This window comes from Miscanthus floridulus, chromosome 17 (assembly GCF_019320115.1).
Source record: "Miscanthus floridulus cultivar M001 chromosome 17, ASM1932011v1, whole genome shotgun sequence".
NCBI lineage: Eukaryota > Viridiplantae > Streptophyta > Magnoliopsida > Poales > Poaceae > Miscanthus > Miscanthus floridulus.
In genome coordinates this window covers 16,783,454-16,799,376 of record NC_089596.1, presented here as the reverse complement: position 1 = coordinate 16,799,376, position 15,923 = coordinate 16,783,454, and the positions used below count along the sequence as shown (strand labels likewise).

Below are 15,923 nucleotides of genomic sequence, written 5' to 3'. Positions count from 1 at the left end.
GTGTGTTATTCTCTCCGTCCTAAAGTATAATTCTTTCTATTGTCCATCTAGATATATATAATATATACCTAGAAAATTTAAAACAAAAGTAGTTTTAAGTTATTAAGTAGTCACATAACCATAGTTCGCAACGTGCTTTGTCCTGACCAGGCCTGTCTCCTCTCTCCTCCGGCTGACTTACCAACCGCGCCGGCGCGCCCCGTGTATGCACACGCACCTACTTGTACTCGGCTACTCCCCCCTGCGTCTCACTTCCATGCGGGCCCGACCGACGCGCGTGATCCCAAGCAATTAGCCGCCCACACACAATCCCCTTCCTTTCCGATATCTTCTCGGAACCCTAGGCCGCGTTTAGTTCGGCCCTGATTCGGCGCCGGCGGAAATCCCAGGTACTGTAGCGACACTGTTGTGCACTGTAGCATTTTGTTTTTATTTGGTAATAATTGTCCCATCGTTGACTAATTAGACTCAAAACGTTCGTCTCGTAAAGTACAACCAAACTGTGCAATTAGTTTTTGATTTCGTCAACATTTAGTACTCCATACATGTACCGCAAATTTGATGTGACGGAGAATCTTCTTTTTGCATAGTGTCAAATTCTGGAATTTGGGGAACTAAACAAGGCCCTACTCCCAAACGCAACCCGGGTATCTAAATCCCCACGCAACGAGACGCCCGCGTCCCGCACGCCGCCGCCCCAACTCCAATCCTTGCAATCCGCCATGACCTCGCTCCAGTCCTTCCTCGCCGCCGGCTGGGCCGCGGGCGCGCGGCCCGCTGCTCCGCAGTCCCGCCGCGCGCGCGTCTCGGCCTGCCTCGCGGCGCCGCCGCCGCCGCCGACCACCGCGGCCTCCGTGGGGCCGGCGCGGCGGGAGCTGTCGGCCGCGAGCCGGGCCGTCGTGGAGGACGAGGCGCGGTACCTCGTCGGCACCTACAAGCGGTCCCGCGTCGTCTTCGAGTACGGGCGCGGGTGCAAGCTCTACGACACCGACGGGCGCGAGTACCTCGATATGTCCTCCGGCATCGCCGTCACGGCGCTCGGCCACGCGGATCCTGACGTGTGCGCCACCATCACGGAGCAGAGCAGTAAAATCGTCCACGTCAGCAACGTCTTCTACACTACACCCCAGGTGGGTGCCCCCCAGTCCTCCCCCTTCCCTCTCCCCGCGCTCGCTCACCATGTGTTCGACGCATTGCTCCGTCCGGCCTATTTTCTCCGGTTGCTTCACCTGCTGAAGCTGCTCGCTGTCGCACGCAGGTGGAGCTCGCCAAGCGGCTCGTGAAGGTGTCGTTCGCGGACCGCGCCTTCTTCGCCAGCACTGGCACGGAGGCCAACGAGGCGGCCATCAAATTCTCCCGCAAGTTCCAGCGGGTCGCCCACCCAGACAGTGACGATCCGCCCATGGAGTTCTTGGCGTTCAGCAGCAGCTTCCACGGCCGGACTATGGGCGCCGTCGCGCTCACCAGCAAGTCGCAGTACCGGGAGCCCTTTGCGCCCGTCATGCCCGGAGTGACCTTCGTAGATTACGGAGATCTGGAGGCGGCCAAGAAGTTCATACAGTCTGGCAGGGTCGCTGCTGTCTTCGTCGAGCCCGTGCAGGGTGAGGGTGGTATTCACAGTGCCACCCAGGAGTTCTTGCAGGGGCTGCGGGATGCCTGTGACGAGGCGGGAGCCCTCTTGGTCTTTGATGAGGTATGCTGTACTCTGCCACAACTCTGTTCTATTCATATTGAGAACACCATGACACTGCTAGTAATTCATGTTTGGTTGACAAAGTTCGAAACATGCACAATTTAGTTGCAGCTATGCATTCCATTCCCGACTTTAGGCATAATGCATATACAAGAGTTAACAGTTGACAACATATACAAGAGTAGCAGTTAACAGGGATATGAAACTATGAGAGTCTGCATTTCTGGTCTTATCCGAGTTAACATGTTACTCTGTTCTACATTCATATTGCCAATTCAGCAATATATCATGATTACATTCCATAGTTTTTAGGCTGCATCAATCTGTGAAGTGGGCAGCCATCAGATGTAATGTTAGCATATGGTTTCTAAACGCAGGTGCAATGTGGTTTCGGGCGCACGGGTTACCTCTGGGCCCATGAGGCATTTGGAGTCGAACCAGACATAATGACCTTAGCAAAGCCATTGGCCAATGGTATTCCTATCGGTGTCGTCTTGGTCAAGGAGAAGGTTGCTGCAGCCATAAACTATGGCGACCATGGTACAACATTCGGCGGCGGCCCCCTTGCCTGCCAGACTGCGATAACCGTGTTTGACAAAATCATGAAACCTGGTTTCTTGGCTGAGGTGTCCAAGAAAGGGGAGAACTTCAAGCAGCTTCTCCGCACCAAGCTGAGCGGAAACCTGCACGTAAAGGAGGTCCGTGGGGTTGGGCTTCTTGTTGGCATTGAGCTAGATGTACCAGCTGGTCCTTTGGTCGACGCATGCTTGGATGCAGGCGTCATAGTGCTGACCGCCGGCAAAGGCAATGTTGTGAGGCTCGTGCCACCACTCATCATCTCAGAGAAGGAGCTGGCGCATGCCGCGGATGTTATCAGGGACTGTCTGCCGGCGCTTGATGTCGCCACTGCTTAATGTAGCCACAGGTCTTTTATCAGTTGTTGCTAGGGCGATCCAACCTTTTGGGAGGTTCAGGTAATATATATGGTGGTATAAGTCCGCATATGAAAACCTGCTCCGAAATTTGGAATCGAATAATTTCGTGTCGGACCAATATTGTTTTTAGAGTAAGCTGTTTACTAGATGTAACTATTGTCAATTTGCATGTTGCTGTTCATGTTGCTGTTCTGGGAGTAAGAATTATTCGACATGTTGCATGTGCTCTTTTGGGAGTAAGAGCACATCTTTGCTTTTTGAGTACTTGTCTTAGCTCAACTCTTTGCTAGAGGGTGGAGCATGTCTCTGCAAAAACCTTGTAATATAAGGGTAGTCTCAATGTTGTAGTGTCTTATATAGCAAATAAAGTGTAGAAGGTAGTCTCAATGCTGAGTAGAGATAGAGAACTGGTTTCTTCGTGAGAAAATTATTTCAGCGTGATGATGTCCAAGGTCGAGGATACGCGCACTTTTAGCGTGATGATGTCCAAGGTTGAGGATACTCAGGGCGTTCGGCTGGTATAGTTCTAGCTTGTTTTAGTTTATTCTCTCTCACAAAATACTATTCAATCATCTAGAACCATCCAAAACACTGTTTACCGGATAGCACTCGAGTATCGTGGTTTTTTTTTCTTTTTTCTGACGCCCCCACGCACAGGCACATCAGCACTCACGGGCTTATGGTTGTGATGAAGAGTTTAGGGCAGCCACTGGGGAACGGGAACATGGCCACGTACCCATGTTCAACGTTCCGGGAACGCTTCCATTCCCATGTTATAAAATAACACACACAAGCTTTCGTTTCATGTTTTCGTTCCCTCAGAGGAACATGGCTGCTAAGTGCTTAGCCCTTTCGTGGGAAGCTAGAGCTATCGTGTTTGTCTGAGCTGGGCATTGGGCAAAGATGACCTATATGGATGAAAATGGGATACATCTCTTTTTAATATTGTCCATCCGAAAGGAGTTCAAATACTATATAAAAGTGGATACTCAATATGAGAATCTAGTAGACATTTAATATCGGTACTGTATCCGGTGTATTCAATACTACCTGTATCTGAATTCAAAAAGAAACAATTACCCATATCCATAATGTCTCTGTGATCCAATTTCATCCTTAATAACACCTACAATGGACGCTATTGATAGCTTGGTTATATTTGGTGTCGTTGTGTTCCTTTGTTTTGCTCAATGTTGTAGTCATCTTGTCGTAGTTGTGTCGTGTTGGGGTGGTGGTTGACACCAGTATCAACATGTATGTTGGTTTTTTATAACTAATTTTTCTCATAAAGATGCTCTTCTTCTAATAGAACTTCAGTAAAGTTCTTGTTGTCCTTCCGAAAAGGAAAAAGATTAGGGGAACTCAGGTTTCTATTTGGATTTTTGGAGTGATAGACTGGGGGGCCAATGGCCCTCGAAAAAACGGATTTTGAAACTGACAGCAAGTGATTTTATTGGATACCCTTTGTGATCAATTTACAAGATGGTCTGAGAGTAAGAAATCACAATTATTCAGCATATCTATGTCGCCGAATAATAATCCTCTAAACGCAAGCAACCTCTCCTGCTAAAAAAGGTGGAGAGCCATGTCTCACTCTCAGTTCTGCTGCGAAAGCCTCGCAAGCACTCCGACAATGGGCGCGACGGTGACGGTGGACGGCTCGGTCTGCTGGTAATTCCGCCGGGAATCGTCGTACCGGTCGCTGCCATCGGGCCCTCCGACGATGGCGCCGACGATGACGTTGGGGTTGGGCGCGTCCCTGCTGTAGTAGCCGAACCCTCCCTTGCAGGTGATCTTGCCGGGGCTGGACTTGATGGACGGCACCGACGCGCCGCGGTGGTGCACCTGCTCCGGGAACCTGGCGCCGTACCCGACCATGTAGCTCAATAGCTCATCCTCTCCGGGTTGGCGCCGAGGATGTAGTCCGACTGGGACCGCGCGAACGCGAGCAGCTGCGACGGCGGCAGCGTCGCCCCGCCGCACCGGAGCGAGGCGCCCGCGCCCGCGGCTGCCTGCAGGTGGTCGGAGTGCGCGGCGAGCACGAACGCCGCGGAGGTGTCGTACTGCAGGTTGTTCCAGGGCTCCAGCCACAGCACGCCGCCGGGGCTCAGCCTCCCGTCGTTGCTGTTGTGCTCCAGCACGCCGCAGAGGAACTCCTCCAGGTGGTTCTTCATCGCCGCCGCGTTGCCGGCGTCCGGCAGCTTCCCTTGGAGGATGAGCTGCAATTGCAAGCAAGATGAATTAATGGCGGATTATTTGTCGCGGTTGTTAAGTAGTATCGCATCGCTATAGGTGCGCGGCTCGATCGCTTGGCTTGGCGACGAGTGCCTGGGCGCCGACGAACTTGTTGTCCCATGAGAACGAGGTCTGCGCCCCGCCGACGTTGCCATCGCCGGCGATGAAGGCCTTGTAGTCCTCACCACCGGTGGCGATGAAGAGCCAGACTGCAGCCCAGATCAGCTCGTCCTGTCCCATTGATCGATCATTGATCCCAACAAGAACATTGAATTGCATCATTCCATTGTATGACATGAACAATTTTCAGAAATAATGTTTGGATCAAAACCTCATCGCCGCTGCTCGGATAGAATTTTGCAGCCCCCGGCACGCTGTTCTGGTAGAGGCCACGGTGGTTCTTGGCGAAACGGAACAGCTACAACCACAAATCATCAGATTCAGATATAATAATGGCCAACAATGCACACTGTTATGGTAAATTAACGTGTCGTAGGTTACCTGCTCGGCGTGGCCGAGGAGCATGGCGCTGTAGCCGGGGTCGAGTGGTCGGAACGCGACGGAGGCGGCGGCCAGCGCGGCCGCCGTCTCGCCGGCGACGTCGGACCCGGGGGCGGGAGGCGTCGACGCTGTAGGACGTGCGGGGCGTGTCCATGTCCTCGGGCCGCAGCCAGCACGAGTGGTCGGAGTCGCCGTCGCCGACCTGCACGTACAGCGTCTCGTCGGCCGCATGCGCCCGGGCCAGGTAGTCGGCGCCCCAGCGCACGGCGGCCAGCGCGTTCCGGAGCTGCCCCGCGGCCGCCAGCGGGCGCTCGTGCTCCACCACGCTCCACGCCAGCATCGTCACGGTGAACGCCAGCGGCAGGCCGAACTTCACGTTGTCGCCGGAGTCGTAGTACCCGCCGGTGAGGTCCACCTGCGTCGCGTCATCATGCATGCCATGTCAGCTTCTAGCAAATGCCAAATGCAGGTGAAACACGTGACTGCTTGCAAGTACAAATGCGTAGCAGCGACGACGACGGTGCTTGTGCTTACGCCGTGGTCGCGGCCGTCGGCGAGCGCGGAGTCGCCGCGCCACTGCACGCGCTGGTCCGGCGGCAGCCTGCCGGAGCGCTGCCCCTCGAAGTAGAGCAGCGAGTTGGTGAGGGCGGCGCGGTAGTTGGGCTGCTGCTGGGCCTGGCAGTAGCCCAATAAGCAGAAGAGCGCCGCCAGCCCACCAACTGTCGCAACAAGCCGCACCATCTCTCTCTGTGTTCTGCACGAACTCTTGTTTGCTCTCAAGTCTCACATCGCCTAGTAGTAGGTGAAGTGCATTTGGAATTTGGATCGATTTCTTGGTATTGCTAATTGCTATGGTGGGTAAGTATTTATAGGCAGATGAACAGAGAGTAGAAATGGCCTCATGGAATTAACACCACGAATTTGAATAATAAATCCAACATAAAATAGACTGCATTTACTCTTGGATGATTTCGTGGCGTTCATATAGGATGTCTGCGCGGCAACGGCAATGTGCCTCCCGAATTTGCTCGCCGAATCATTCTGAGAAATACACGTGTATATACACGGCAGTTACTTTGTGGTGAATCTGAAATCAGGGCATGTTGGAGGCAGGGTGACTTTGCATTGATGGTGTTATATAGAGTAAGGATATCCTTTTAAATTCAGGGATAGCCAAATCAGAAATACTATTCAAGCAGTAGCAATTAAGGATGTGATTTTTTCCTCTCCCTTTTTTGGATTTTAATTTAGATTTGGAGAACACGAGATATGTATGTAATAATATAATCGCCATTGATTGCGTCATGGAGATTGGAGTAGCAGGTTTGGATCCATAGAGGATTTGGTTCCATTTCTTTATTTCTTCTTTGCGTTTTAATTATCTGCCGTCATGCAATTTGCAGTGGTTAATCCCTGCGGCATTAGCTGCTTATAATTATTACACCCATCCAAACTTGGCACTGTGTTTAATTCAGTAGGCTGGAGTTTGGGCCCTGATGGGCCACCAGTGAGTTGATTACTTCTGGCTTAGCCCCATTCTCTCATTATTTTTTTCCTCTTTTTACCATTCGGTCTCCCTTGAGTATCTGCTATACAATAATTAATTGAAGCCATTTTCTCTCACAACAATATATCCATCCATCTATCTATCTAGTATTCTTTCGGTTCTAAATTATAGTTGACTTTAATTTTGTCTAAATCAAACTTCTCTAACTTCTACTATAGTTTATAGAACGAATATATCAACATCTACGACATTAAATTAGTTCTATTAAATCCACATATTACTAAATATGTCTTAATAAGTATTTATTAGAACTTCTACAAACTAATATATTTTTCTGCAAATTTGTCCTAAATCAAAGCAGTTTAACTTAGGATAAATTACTGGGCAATGCTAAAGTAGAGAGAATCTGTATACTATCCTACATATTATAGCTCTTTTTTTTTACTATGGGCTAAAAAAATTAATTTTAGTGAGCAAACCCTTTTCCTGCTGATCTTCATAGGCTAGATATGATATTGTTCTATTCTATATACTATCCTACAAATTATAGTTCTTTTTTTACTACGGGCTAAAAAGGCAATTTTAGTGAGCAAACCCTGATCGCAAAATTAAAAACAACTTCGAGTACAAGCCTTTTTTGTAACTTACAAAGCTTCTACAGTATCTGAGGTTTCTTTCGGGAAATCAAAATTTTAGGACTTCTTTTGATATATTTGATTATTTTTAGGGAACTGCTCCAATCCTCCTCCTCTATAAAAATTGCACACATCTCAAAGCAACCTATCTCTATTTATTAATCATTTTCATAATTAATTCTAACCTGGGTCCGAGTGGGCTCGGTCTGTCCATGCCTGGCCCTGTTACCAGCCCAGAAACTCACGTGGACGCCGCTACATCTGGATTTTTTTAATTTTAACGCTTTTTAAAAACTAATTTTAAATCTAACATTGTCTGTTTTTTTTTTCAAAACTAACACTTTTGGCCGCGCCTGTCGCGTCATGCATGGTGGCACGGCAGGGGGCTGACGTGGCGACGACCGAAAATGTTGACGGTTGACGTGGCAGGGCTTGCCGCGCCATCCATCTTAGCGCGGCAGTGCCGCGCCACGGAGCATGACACAGCGGTACCTGGACGGTTTAATCGGAACTTTCCGCGCCGATAGTGGGAGTTAGTCTAGGTATTGCTTGACGTAAAATCAATAGTGGATTTGTTTTTGTCTTTTGTTGAATCTTTTTCACGGTCGAATAGAGAATTTGATAAGCCAATGATTTTTTCCGTCTTTTATAATACGGTTAACCACCATGTTAACTAATCGATTATGAATAATTGGATTGGATTGAAACGAATATTTTTAAGGGAACTTATTTTTTGGCTTTTTGGCCCCATATTGTAGGATCGACAGCGACGCGACCATGGACCTCGGCGTCGAGATACCCCGGTACTGCCACTTCCCGAACTAGTTGATACTTAATCTCGCCGACAGTGCTGCCGCGACGCATTGAAACGAATATGAAGCAAATAAATGAAGTCCGTGCGTAAGTTGACAAGCTGCCACATAACATATTCATTGGTTTGACATAAGTTCGACATAACATAACCAAATAAACCTGCAAGTTTCGGACGTCAATATTGATTCGACCTAACAAACTAAGACCCAGGAGTGTAATGATCCCTCGGACGCATCTGTCTCTTCGGATTTGTTGGCAACACATTGGGAGTGTAGCCAACGTCGGTGTGGTCGCGTCGCCAGTGCGTACGGCTCGTACCCTGCAAGTATATGATATGCATGATTACTTAGAATTCTTTATGATCGTTAGTTCATGTAGCCTACGTATTTAAAGAAACTACCTTTGTTAGTACTTGTGAGGCTCCTTGGGTACCAAGCGGGGCACCACCTAGCTGAGACATGCCAATCTCGTCCTGCGGCCAATCGTCCCACTGGTCATGCTGTCTGCGGAAGCCCCGGGGGTCGTCGTCGTTCTCGTCGTCCTAGGTTACAGGGTCCGTCCCAGGGCTATGATGTGGTGGTGTACACACCGCGGAAGTGGCACCTGTCACCGGCTGAGAAGAGCTGGCTGGTGTCCTCAAACAGGCTGAAGACGTGCCACCCGACTAAGCCGGGAGTGGTGGTTCCTCATAAGGAGTGTCCATGCAGCTCAGCTTTTGAGCTAGTTTCCTGTAGCTCTTCTTCACCTTCTGCATAAATAGACGTTAAAGTTAGTGCATTTTCTGAACGCATATACACTAAAGAAACATTTTTAGAACGGACAAGTTTATGTTTACTTCCACAAAAGCCGCGAGAACGCTTGGCCCCTGCCCTCTAGATTCGTGAAGTCGGAATGCTGCTTCGTTGGACAGCCTCGACAATTGTGTCGCCTAGGTACAGAAATGCGGTTAAACAGTTTTAGTATACATACTTAATACCAATTGGATAACAAATTATACCAATCAAGTATCTTACCACGTATCTTTGTAGCGGGGCTCTCTATAGCTGTGTGTCCTCTCTAATGGCAACGTCATACACATCTTCGATCACATCTTCCTCCGAGTCCTCGTTAATCGCCTCCTCGGTGTATGGGGTCTTGATATGTGTCCTCGTAGACCTGTGAAGACACCGCAGGTACTCATCGAAGGTGTGCTGGTCGTGTGGAGAACCTACATGGACCGTCTGCTGTTCCCTGGTCTCCTATAAGTGGATGTGCGCATTGTGTGTCACGCGCCAATCCTTGGTCTTGTACCTCTTCCTGCGGTCATACCTGCAACAAAACGATGTTAGTTGTACCGCACACACCTCTGAATTATAGCTTTGTTATTAATCGATAACGCACTCATGCAATCCTTGGTTGGTGGAGTAAAGCGGTGGTGGGCAGCCTGTCATTCTTCTAAACTGTCTGCAGACCCTGATGGGCAAGTGAATCTTGACCACGTGGAAGAAAATAAGAGAGACGTTGCAGCGATACTCCTCTGACTCGTCCCTAATGACAGGACTAAGATAGTACTGGAGCTTCGGAGCATTCCAAGGACACCAATGCACCTAAACATTTCGTAATTGAGTTAGGCTGTGATATAGTGTATATCGAACAAGACATATGTATGATAGTAAAGAGAGCGTAACCTGGTGCTGTGTCAGAACGTTGAGACCGTCCGTGTACTCCCTATACTTGCGCCTCGCATTCCCTCTAACTAACTCTGATTCCGTCCAGATATACAGAGCTGTAGGGAGTGTATCCTGCCCGTTTCATTGCTGCATTGAACACGATAATGAATTAGCCATTAATAAACTCATCATATGTAACCATATCAAAGATTATAATGAACCGAAGTACTTATCGGTAAACCAGTATTAAGGGGCCTCCCAACGGGCCATCGTTCCCAACACCAAACCTGGAGTAGGTACGAGCAAACCCAAGGTTCACATACCCCGAGGTGCGACGACAGGCAACACATAGCTGTCGATACGTCCATGCTAGAACTGCACTGCCCCAGCTGTACGTCGCTATGTTCTCCCATGACTGGCGTAGTATGTCAAGGAAGATCCAGCTGATGGTGTTGCCCGAGGCATCTAGGAAGAGGAAAGCACCAAGAAAGTGTCAGAGCCACACTCGAGCGAACCTATCGATCTGAGCCTCCTCAGCCTATGGGTCCAAGTAATCAAAGCGCTTTGTGATCCAGGACGACGAAACACTAGAACTTTTCCTGAAATTGACTAAAGAAAATGAGACCCGATGGTTGCAGGAAAGCAATGCAAGTATTAAATAGCCTTGAATTTCTCACTTATTTTTTCTTGGAAGCCTCATCGTCCGGTGGAAGAAAGCTAGTAAACTGAGCCACCAGCTCTCTCCAGTGATCGTTGTCAACTATCCCTGTCACTGGAAGTCCCCCCAACCGAAGGCCAAAAATAGCCTTCACGTCCTGCATGGTCAAGGTCATCTCGCCATAAGGTAGGTGGAACGTGTGGGTCTCAGGCCTCCACCTGTTATAAGAATAGAACGACTGTTAGTTGCCTCAAATTTGTTACTAGAATGTTTACATACAAATAAGGCACTCGCACCTGTCTACAGCTGCAGTAAGTAGTCCTGGGTCAAGGGGCGGAAGACCGTTGTTGACAACACGGACAAGCTCGAGAAAACCAGCACGCCGTATGTACGGCGCGTAATGCTCGTCCCACTGGTGAGCCCTGGTGTGCGTGCGGGGTCTCAAAGGAGGCAAGGCCACCTCTACGTTGTTGTCACTCAAGATGTGTGCTCGGTGCTGGTCGTCGTACTTTACCTTAAGAATGGGATACAACGGGTGCTGCGTGGGAGGAGCCATTCGGTTATAAATTGATAAACAAAGGGTTAGAGTATTCAAATTAACAAAATTCAAATTAACATTACGTAGCATTGCAAAAATGGAACTACTTGTTATGCAATACGAACATAATATGAAAGCACATGTATATATTCAAAGTAACATTAACAGATATATTAAACAACTTTACTAGGAATATAAGCATTTGACGAAACTTCATACTACAACACACAACCTCAAACCTAAAAACTAAATAACTAACTATAAACTAAATAATAAATACCTAACTATCCAAACTATACTACAACACACAACCTCAAACCTAAAAACTACCTACCTAAATCACTAACTATACTAAATCACTAACCTAACTATCCTAAATCACTAACTATACTAAATCACTGACTATCATAAATCAATAACAATCCTAAAACCCTAGCTATCCTAAATCACTAACTATCCTAAATCACTAATTATCCTAAATCAATAATAATCAAAATAGCATGAAATCGAGAGGGAGGTACCTTGGTAGGAACGGGCGGCCTCAACGCGCCGACGTTTGTGGCGCGACCGGCTCGGGCGCTGCGCGGCGCGGGCGGGCGGGCGCGAGTGGGAGGCCGTCCGGGCGCACTGGCGGCGGGGCGCTACGCGGCGGCGGGCGGGCGGGATGGCGTGCGTGCGTGCGGGCGGGCTTCGCTCGCGATATTTATCTGGCCCTGCGGCGCCATGCTCCGTGGCGCGGCACTGCTGCGCCAAGATGGGTGGCGCGGCAGGCCCTGCTACGTCAACCGTCAACCTTTCCGGTCGTCGCCACGTCAGTCCCCTTGCCGCGCCACCATGCATAGCGCGGCACAGGCTTGGCAATAGGCACGATCAAAAATGTTAGTTTAAAAAAAATAGACAGTGTTAGATTTAAAATTAGTTTTTAAAAAGTGTTAAAATTAAAAAAAAATCTACATCTGCTTGTTTTCTGGCCACGCCGCCGCCGCTCGCCTCATTCGCCTAACGGTCGCCCTCACGCTCTCGTCGCTCCCATATCCTGCCTTGTCCTCCCCCACGACTCCATTCGTTGATAGGTTAGGTGATCCAAATGAGCAATCTTGTCATAGTAAACATCCTAGCAGTACGTGACTATGCTCCAATTGGTGAGGGCGGGTTGCGGCGTCCGGGATGCTCACGTGCTAGGCGGAGATCACGATCATCGACTCCCTTTTGGGTTTCTGGGCTGGGCACAGGGCTCGGCATGGACGGTCCTTAGCCCACTAGGGCCCAGATTATAATTTAATTACGAAAATGATTAATAAATAGAGATGGGCTGCTTTGAGATGTGTGCAATTTTATAGGAGTATTGGAGCAGTTCCCTTATTTTTATGGGGTGACAATCTTTATTTTTGTCCATATTTTAGAAAGATATTTGAAGTGTGGTGTGAGGAGAAGTAGTAGGAGGGGACTGGGAAGATGGTGAGATTATACTAAGCATCCCAGTACCGGTACACAAGGAAGACAGGCTCTAATGATGGTAAGAGGGTGAGGCAAGTTGTACTTCAATCACATGCTCTGCAAGTGCTTTGATGTGGGAGATGGGGATATTTGCTCATAACTGATAAATGTTTATGCACTTCATGCATCAGGAGTTTGTAATGTAGCCTACTGTATAGCAGCTTGGTAGCTGATTCCATCAGGGTATTATCCTATTATTTCAAAGTATTCTCATTTGTATAGATGGGTGTGGTTTCCAATTTGGCACGTAGTTGAATCTTCAATTCAAAAAAGCCCAAATTTTAATGCCAATTAGAATTCCTCCTTTACTAATGAGTTTTCTTTTGATATCCACGTGTGTGTCGCACGTGCATGTTTACTAGTTTAAATAAATCATCACAATATAAATAATACTCCACATCCTAACTTCACCTTGGTGTGATTGTGAAACCAACCCCACCACTTGTAATATGCCAGCAATAGCATCTCAAACCTCAATTGAAGTGCATCCAAAAGGCGATCTCAGTTTAGACTTTGGTAGATACAAGGAGGAGGCAGTGAGATGTCTTCAACTCTAACCTTTAGTAGAAGCCCAAACAACCAAAGGGGTTTCTAGCCTCTCTACTGGCACCTTAAGGGAAGAGAAGAAAGGCACCGTAGGGGTGCGCGGGTGGGTAGGAATGAGGACGATCGCCGCCGCCATGTTCTCTGGTGAGGACACGACGTGGCATTGCCACATCACCTATTATATAGGGTCTGTGCCCGTTTTGGATCGGAATGATAGCCAAACCAAGTTCATGGAGCTAAAAATGAAAACCTAAATGACATCTAGGGTCAAGTTGAAGGATCGTACTTAAATTTTACTCTTTTTTTTATGCTTGTATGCCTATATACTATAATGGCACACGACACTATAAATATATGCTCCGAGCAGACGAAAGCCTTTTCTCCTTTTATTTAGTTTCTTCCCAATCCTATTCTAGATAGACATGAACATTTGCGGCTTTTGGTTGTACATTGATGGAGATAGATGTTGTCTTGGTTGGCGTCGGTTTTAGGCGGCGAGCTGCGGCTCGAGAACTCCGGCGACCACCATTACCGCCGTCGTTGTATCCGGTTACAATTCCAGTACTAAAGTTGACCTCCTAGCATCTAGAAGTGTTACAATAGAGAAAAGAAGAGATGTAGATGTAGATAGAAGACAAGAGATAGATATTTAGTTGTAGATAGAGAACTAGAGATAGAGATTTTCCAGATATGCACATGGCTGCATCAGGTAGAAGTAGAACCCCCTCTAACCAAGTAGAACTACAACTTCTCCAGTTCTCCCCTGTAATCTCGACGCTTTGGCACTGCGGCGCATCCACTACTCACTAGCGAGCTGAGCTACACATTGTAGCAGTCACGCAAGCGATTCTGATCAGCCGCCATTGCCAAAAGCAAGAGCACCCGGATTGCGGGAATGGACGGCGCTTCTCCCGTGGCCAGGAAGGAGGCGGACGTGGCGATGACGGTGAGTGCGCAGGCGGCGGCGCACGTGCAGGAGAACGACATTCCGTACTCCATCGCATGTAGCGTGCCGTCGTCGCGTCTGGGCTTCACCTCGGCGCGTGCGCGTCCATCGTGCGCATGGCGACAGAGGTCAGTCTCGACACGCACCACCACGGGGCCACCGCGGTGGCGCCACAGCTGCTCAGTCAGACGGGGCACCCGACGCTGACGATCAGCACCGAGGAGCCGTGGCGGGACCGCCGGTTCGATCACTTGAAGACCTTCTCCAGCGGCAGCCGCGTCGAGCGCCAGGTCTCCACCCTTCACCCTCCGGCAGAGATCGAAGTCGCAGACTCGAAGATCTCCGAGGAGGAGGAGGAGGAGACCGGCGACGGCGACGGCGACAGCGAGAACGAGGTCCCCAGCGTCGACCGATATTTCTCCGCCCTGCAAGGACCGGAGCTGGAGACGCTGAGAGCGACGGAGGTGTCGACGCTGCCCGACTGCGAGACGTGGCCGTTCCTGCTACGGTTCCCGGTGAGCGCGTTCGGGATGTGCCTGGGCGTCAGCAGCCAGGCGATGCTGTGGAAGTCGCTGCAGTCGGAGCCGTCCATGGCGTTCCTCCACGTGAGCCCGGCCGTGAACCAGGCGCTCTGGTGGGTCTCGGTGGCGCTCACGGCCTTCGTCTCCTCCGTCTACCTGCTCAAGGCGGTGTTCTACTTCGAGGTCGTCCGCCGCGAATTCTGCAACCCCATCCGCGTCAACTTCTTCTTCGCGCCGTGGGTCGCCTGCCTCTTCCTCGTCAATGGCCTGCCGCGGCCGGTGGCGGCGATCCACGACAGCCACGTCGTCTGGTACGTGCTCATGACTCCAATCTTGCTGCTGGACCTCAAGATCTACGGCCAGTGGATGTCCGGCGGCGGGCGCCGGCTGTCCAAGGTGGCGAACCCGACGAGCCACCTGGCCATCGTCGGCGCGCTGCTGGGAGCCCTGGTAGGACTCCACGAGGCGCCCCTCCTCTTCTTCGCCGTCGGGCTGGCGCACTACGTCGTGCTGTTCGTGACGCTGTACCAGTGGCTCGACACGAACGATGTGCGGCTCCCCAAGGAGCTCCACCCGGTGTTCTTCCTCTTCGTCGCCGTGCCCAGCGTCGCCTCCATGGCATGGGCCAGGCTCTGCGGCGAGTTCGGCTTTGGCGCCAAGATCCCCTACTTCATCTCCCTCTTCCTCTTCGTGTCGCTGGTGGTCCGCATCAACCTGTTCTTCAGAGGAGTCAGGTTCTCGCTGGCGTGGTGGGCGTACACGTTCCCGATGACGAGCGTGGCCATCGCGACCACCATGTATGCGTCGTCAGTGAACAGCTTGGTCAGCCGGGCGCTGGCGATCGGGCTCGCCGGGATCGCGTCGGTGACGGTCACCGGTGTGCTCGTGACAACCATGTACCACGCCTTTGTGCGCAAGGACCTGTTTCCCAACGATGTGTCCATTGCCATCATGCAGCGGCTCAACAAGCCCAAGCACGCAGTGGCTCAATTGGCCCGTTGCATCCTTTGAGCTGAGTTTGTACTCTCGTAGCCAGATTGATTTTTTTTATTTCTACAATAAATTTCAAGCATATATATATATATATATATATATATATATATATATATATATATATATATATATATATATATGCGGTAGCCACTTTGAGTTACGATAATTACTATGTTAATTTACAAGATTATAGTAACTCCTTGCTAAGTGGTTTACTATAACGTTATGATAAATATCCCCATGTGTTATAGTAACC

The 15,923-nt window shown here is 49.6% G+C and overlaps 1 protein-coding gene and 2 pseudogenes across 1 annotated transcript; 2 read left to right on the top strand and 1 right to left on the bottom strand.

Moving 5' to 3' along the window:
* The first annotated feature begins 644 nt into the window (after positions 1 to 644).
* Positions 645 to 3,015, top strand: LOC136517089 (acetylornithine aminotransferase, mitochondrial-like). The gene is made up of 3 exons (XM_066510610.1): positions 645 to 1,130; positions 1,259 to 1,693; positions 2,071 to 3,015. The coding sequence occupies exons 1-3, from the start codon at positions 723 to 725 to the stop codon at positions 2,605 to 2,607; spliced, it is 1,380 nt and encodes a 459-aa protein (XP_066366707.1). The 5' UTR covers positions 645 to 722; the 3' UTR covers positions 2,608 to 3,015.
* Positions 3,016 to 4,224: 1,209 nt separating this feature from the next.
* Positions 4,225 to 6,105, bottom strand: LOC136515313 (endoglucanase 14-like; annotated as a pseudogene).
* A 7,798-nt stretch (positions 6,106 to 13,903) lies between these two features.
* On the top strand, positions 13,904 to 15,685 carry LOC136515312 (S-type anion channel SLAH2-like; annotated as a pseudogene).
* The last annotated feature ends 238 nt before the right edge of the window (positions 15,686 to 15,923 follow it).

Excerpts from the sequence above, each read along its gene's own strand:
- LOC136517089 (XM_066510610.1), top strand. The coding sequence starts at position 723 with ATGACCTCGCTCCAGTCCTTCCTCGCCGCCGGCTGGGCCGCGGGCGCG. Across the intron at positions 1,131-1,258 it reads TCTTCTACACTACACCCCAG|GTGGAGCTCGCCAAGCGGCT; the intron begins GTGGGTGCCCCC and ends TGTCGCACGCAG. Across the intron at positions 1,694-2,070 it reads CCCTCTTGGTCTTTGATGAG|GTGCAATGTGGTTTCGGGCG; the intron begins GTATGCTGTACT and ends TTCTAAACGCAG.